This window comes from Xiphophorus hellerii, chromosome 24, assembly GCF_003331165.1.
Source record: "Xiphophorus hellerii strain 12219 chromosome 24, Xiphophorus_hellerii-4.1, whole genome shotgun sequence".
Classification (NCBI taxonomy): Eukaryota; Metazoa; Chordata; class Actinopteri; order Cyprinodontiformes; family Poeciliidae; genus Xiphophorus; species Xiphophorus hellerii.
This window is the reverse complement of record NC_045695.1, coordinates 2,219,539-2,225,629: the sequence shown is the minus strand read 5'-3', so window position 1 is coordinate 2,225,629 and position 6,091 is coordinate 2,219,539. Positions and strand designations below refer to the sequence as shown.

Sequence of the window (6,091 nt, the reverse complement as noted above, 5' to 3'; positions counted from 1 at the left end):
TAAATCCCTTCATTGTAAAAATAATCTCAGTGCCTTCTTGTCAGGCTTTAACCCCCCACACAGTACCCAGACTGCATCTGCAAAGTTCTGGACAATATGCATCTTGACAGTTACGGGTCTAGAAAAGCAATGAATTGTGGGGTTTCTCACGGGTGCATTCTCATACCACTTATTTATTTATTTATTTATTTATTTATTTTATTCCACTTTTTATTACATATCATTATCAGAGTGCTAAAGCATCTCCGACCCTTTGGGTGGATGACTGAATGTAGGGGAAGCACTTTGAGGTCCTCTGGACTTTAATAAAGAGCTACACAAGTACAGGCAAATTTACCTTTTATGCTGACGACACACAACTTCATTTTATGGTGTCACTGCATGACCCTAATACATTGAACTCACCGAGCGTTATCATAACGTCAACACAAATAAGACAGAAGTTATTGTTTACGGTCCCAACATCCGAGGCTTAAGATCAGAACTTGGCAAAAATCAATTGGGCTAAAAACCACAGAAAATGCAAAAAACCTGTGTGTAGCTTTGGACTTGGATCTGAAAGTACACAAGCACAAAATCTCTGTTACCAAATCAGCTTACTTAAAACATTGCCAGAATAAAGGATTTCATCATCGCGGGCCACAGAAAGACTAGTGCATGCATTTTAATTTAGTTTAGATGAGTGCAATATAGTCTTTACTGGTCTCTGTAAAAATCAGTCATGCACCAGCTCATCCAACATTATGTTTGTCTATATAGCACTAAATGTATGTATCCTTTATTTAACCACGAAAAACAAAACAAGTCATTTCAAATCCTTGTTTGGGGAGCGATAAACAATACTGGCTTTTCTAAAAAATAGAGACAGAGGGAATCCATGGGTCAAACAAACAGGTGTAAGTTGAACATTTGTCACATACAGAATTCATAAGTCAAGTATGTGAGCTCTGAGCTCAGTGCAGTTGTTTGAACTGCAAGTGGCACAGATAAATAAAGGGCAAGCAAGATGCCAAATAGAGGAAAAGAGTGGTCAGGATTGCTATTGCTGTCCTACACAAATAATTGCAAAATGGTTATAAATATTCAAAGTACATTCATTGGACATTTTGTTCCCACAAATAGCATATCAGTCACTTACATGGCACCAACTTAATGCACTTAAGTAGAGTAAAAGCAAGGGTAAAGGCGTAGATGTAAATCCAGTTGAGAATATGTGGCCAGAAAATATCGTTTCATTCTTTTACCTTTGACTTACAGAAGTATTTACTCTTTTAAGTAAACAGTTATGCATCACTTCAGTTCCTACAAAACTGTCGGGCAGATAGATCCTCATGGACAGAGTTACAGTTCTCACAATTTAAAACAAAAACAGCTACAATTCTTCCATTTAGGAAGTCTACAGTCTTGGGTGGTTATAGCGTTACGATTGGCCTTCCTGTCTCTGCTACTCACCTTAAAGCCAGAAAAACTTGTTTAACTTTTGATACTGTTTTACCCAACCTGCATCCATTTTATAACATAAATACTGTAGTAACAAAACTAATGCTGTCATTACCAATTGGCAGATTTCCTACCCAAAGTTATCAGATGATCATGATCATCAGCATACATTATCACAGAAACCACCTGTACCAGCTGTTTCCCTTTGAATTGGCTGCTATACAGGATTAAGCAAGGGGCCTTTCTAAAACATCCCAGCAACAGCAGCCATGGTAACGTACATCTGAGGGTTTAACTATCTAGAGATTTCATAAAGACACTCAGCACCTGCCTCTGTGCCATTTACTGACGGTAAAAATAGCTGAGCTTGGATTTCCTGGAATTCTTCCCCTGCAAAGGTTGTACCTGTCCCCAGTTTATGACCCCAGACACTGTCTGATGAGCGCTTACAAAACAGGTAACCTGAAGGGTAGCCGGTGGCGTCTTAATAATGTTTCTGGGAATTCAAATGTTTCCTTCTCTGGAATGAACAATCTGGAACGATTAGGAGGATTTATCTTTTCTTTGAACTGCTCAAAATCAGGTCAGCACTCAAATATGGGATGTTTTCCGGTACCAGATTATTACGGATCCTAAAATGCTGAGTCACTTCGACCTGAGTACCAAACACAAGTGGACCTGTGCCAACATGTCCACCTCCTCCTTATAAATTTCACACAGACCTTTAATTTTAAGCCTGTCTCAGATTTCCATACCACTCACACTACCCTTTATTTCCCCCCCTCCAATCCTAGCTCAAAGTCCAATGTTGTTGTTAAAATTAAACAGCTGCATATGATTCCTGCACTGACAGAAGACAAATAAGAAATAACCATCTGTGAAGTTAAACTTGTATAGAACCTGTCTGGACCAAAACATTCAGCCACCCCATGGTTAAAACATCTCTAATACTTGAAAAATTGAAGGATTGTTGAGATTCCAAAAGGGTTTTCACTCTTTTTACTAAAAAAATAACTGTAATGAAAAAACGTTTAGCTAATCTCCACAATTGTGACTAAGCTAAGAGAAGTTTAGTTCCTGGAATGGTTCCCAGTAGTTTAAAGCAGCCGGGAAGAGAGATTGAAGTGAGTCCGAGGCAACCGTTCTGAACTTGGAAAGAGGTGAACTGCTCCCTCCTGGTGAGGGGCCAGTCTCTGCCTCAATCAGAGGAGTTAATGTATCCTAGGTTCTTGCTTATGGATGAAGGTGGGAGGTAGGAGGAGATGAAGCGACAGATTAAAGCTTGAAAAATTAGGTGAGTGTCACCGCCACCTAGTGGATGATCAGATTTCCTCTGTATTTTAAGATGTCAGGTAGTTCAGGATTTTTTTCTCGTCTTTCTCCTGAGGTTTTCCAGATATATCCCATTGGAACTTTATATTTAAAGTTTTAGAGCAATGAGTCCTGACTGTCTCAAAACCTGTAGCCATGAGTGAACAGATATTTCTTTCTAATAACCGTTTCTTCTTTCTGCCACATGATGGCGCTACAATGCAGCAATAGATGTTTTGCTCAAGGGAGAACAAAGTACAGAAATTCAAATATTGATTAGTTATGATCAAGAAGCAACCATAATCCCCTTAAGAGGAGAAACATTGTGGACAAAGCTGTTGTCTCCTAGTCATTCGTGTTTCCTATTTTTTTTACCCCTTATACTTCCCCCTGTCAATCAAAAACATTTTAGTTTCTTTTAATTAAAGACTGACCTCACATTCCACTCGCAGATTATGGATCTGAAGTAATGACTTGAGTTTTAATCACGGCAGATCCATCCACAACACTTCCTAAATACATTACATGATCTCTGGCTGTTCACCAAGGCCTCTGAGGCTGGGCAGGTGAAGCAGAAGCAAAATTCTGCACAACTGCCAACTCCAACATACCTTTCATAGTCAGACCAACCCACTTTCTCTCCAATCTCTCCTGAGGGAAAGATCTCACTCTGAACCAAATCCAGAGTGGAAACAATGGTCAACATGGCAACGGAGATCATTGCCTTTCTTCTAACCGTCTCTGGGTGGATCTTGGTATCGTCCACAGTGCCCACAGACTACTGGAAGGTGTCGTCCGTGGATGGGACGGTTATCACGACGGCAACGTTCTGGTCTAATCTGTGGAAAACGTGCGTGACTGATTCCACGGGGGTGTCCAACTGCAAAGACTTCCCGTCGATGCTGGCTCTGGATGGTGAGTTAGTGGATGTTTAAACTTTGTGACTGCTAGAAGCCAAGACCATATTGAGCTATATCATTGTGTACTTGTGTAAATCAACAATAGGGAAAATGGATTCGGAACTTAATATTTCATCATAAATTGCAACGTTTTAATGACAAAGACCACCTGGAGTGCGTCAGGGAAGTAGGTGTGCTAGACTGGTATGACCTAGCACTGTCATGTGACCCAATGCTACAAAGTCATGCAAACAGAAAGGGTCATTTGTGACCAACCAGAATATATTAAGGTTGAGACAGCACCATCTCTTGCCAGTCTGAAATGTGAAGGGCCTTTAAATACATCTTATTAGCTTGTGCATTGGTCCATTTTTCAAAATACTAAATTTTGACGTCTTATTATTGCAGAAAAATTGGCCATGTCTGCACAAGCACTTGCTGTAATGGGAAAGTTTGCCCTTTCACCAATTTGTACTTTCATTTGTTACCTGTAAAACTACTTCATTGTTTGTTTTGTACCATAAATCGTTGCATCATAGGTTTGTTTTTTGTAGTTATTTACGACAAAAGTCATAAAAATTCTCAAATCTGACATCTAAGAAGTTATTTAAAAAATGGTTTCCTATTTGTCTCATGAATATGACAGATACCCTTGATCAAACCAAAATCATCTCATGGAATTTTATTAAGAAACATACAGAAAACATAACCATATAAAGTCACTGATGTCACTCATGTCTTTTCATGCTAAGCATTAGCTGTAGCCTAGCTAGCATGCGTCAATCTGATTAACTACACCGTCCACCATTAACGTCTGGTAATGCATAACAATTTTGTGGTGTAAAATGAGCAGAAATATCTGCTCATCTTAATGTAATAAAATGGATTTTTTAAAACATGCAGGCTTTTTATGAAGAGAAAATTTACCCAGAAGCCCCTTGGAAAAGTTGTCTTCCTGGGAACCTGCTGACAGAGTTTAGCCCAGCCTTTGATGCTAAAGAAATATTTTCTGGTAACATTTCGAAATAAATGTTAAGATGGTTTATATCACTTTCTATCCTAAGGTGGAAATGTATATTTCAAAGGGTACAAACATAAATATCAACCTCATACAATAGCAGATTTGAGTAGTTTTTACTAAAATATCAACATAGTTTTAGCTGTTTCTGTAAATGTATTTTCATGTTAACTTTTAAACAAATAGTTTACTAAGGTTTCATTACTGGGTGTTAATATTTTTGTTGAAACAGTTTTGGCAGGAATTACAGTCTTGACTCTCTTGTGAATGCATCTACAATGGGAGTGAGTACTTACCATTTTTTGGTGGAATGAGAGAAATATTCCAAATATGTCAGATTGTTTCGTCTAAATACTTAAACATTTGTTGAAGACGTCGATAGGATGGTATTGTAATACAATACTTTAGCAAAAATTCCTTTTTATTCTCAACTTACAGCGTATATCCAGGTGTGTCGGGGTTTGATGATCGCTGCCGTTTGCCTGGGTTTCTTCGGTGCCACTTTGGCATTGCTGGGAATGAAGTGCACAAAAATAGGGGGCTCGGACACCACCAAGGCTCGTCTGACCGTTCTGTCGGGCCTCCACTTCATTCTCAGTGGTGAGTCCTGAAATACGAGTTGGAATTCAATCAGAATACCCAAACTTCCTTTGGAAATTAATGAATGTTGTCTGAACAGGGATCTGCTGCATGACTGCATGTTCCATATATGCTCGTAGGATCACAACAGACTTCTTTGACCCAACGTTCGTTGCACAGAAGTATGCATCCAAGATCATAAAACATTTCACCCAAAGATTCACATGAACCTGCTTGTCAGAATTAAGTTTTTTCCCTACATAGGTTTGAACTGGGGGCGGCTCTCTTCATAGGCTGGTCTGGATCCGTGCTTTGTATTTTAGGTGGACTTCTGCTGTGCCTCTCCCTTTCTGAAAGCTTCAGCTTAAGGTCAGCATTTTTCTGTTTAAGTTTTGTAAACATAATACGATAATATATGCAATCACTTTTTTAAATAGTTTTTCTAATTTTTGCAGAGGCAAATACTCTTACACAGGAGCACCGACATTCGGGACAACACACAACAAGAGGGCAAACAGCCTGCAAATGGAGCCACGAGAGCCGAAGACACATAAGCACATAAGAAACGCTTATGTGTGAAACAAACTGGACTGTCTTCTTTCTTGGGTTAACTGCATAGATTTGTATCTTTATGAAATAACATCTCAATAACAGTAGCACCTACCTAAGGCCATTGTAGATAGAATAAAATTACTGCCAAAAAACTCAAATATTTTGATTAATCTCAGAAATATTCAAGAAAAATACTTTCAAAAGTTGAAAGATTTTTTTTTTTTACTTTTGAAGCTTTTATGAATTTATGGTAAGCTTCATAGTGTCGAGCTGGCGCATTACATACATCACA

At 38.7% G+C, this 6,091-nt stretch overlaps 1 protein-coding gene across 1 annotated transcript; it reads left to right on the top strand.

The window, feature by feature from the left end:
• Positions 1 to 3,446: 3,446 nt before the first annotated feature.
• On the top strand, positions 3,447 to 5,475 carry cldn10a (claudin 10a). The gene is made up of 3 exons (XM_032556110.1): positions 3,447 to 3,666; positions 5,107 to 5,268; positions 5,348 to 5,475. Exons 1-3 carry the CDS (start codon positions 3,447 to 3,449, stop codon positions 5,473 to 5,475), a joined length of 510 nt encoding a protein of 169 aa, XP_032412001.1.
• Positions 5,476 to 6,091: the final 616 nt, after the last annotated feature.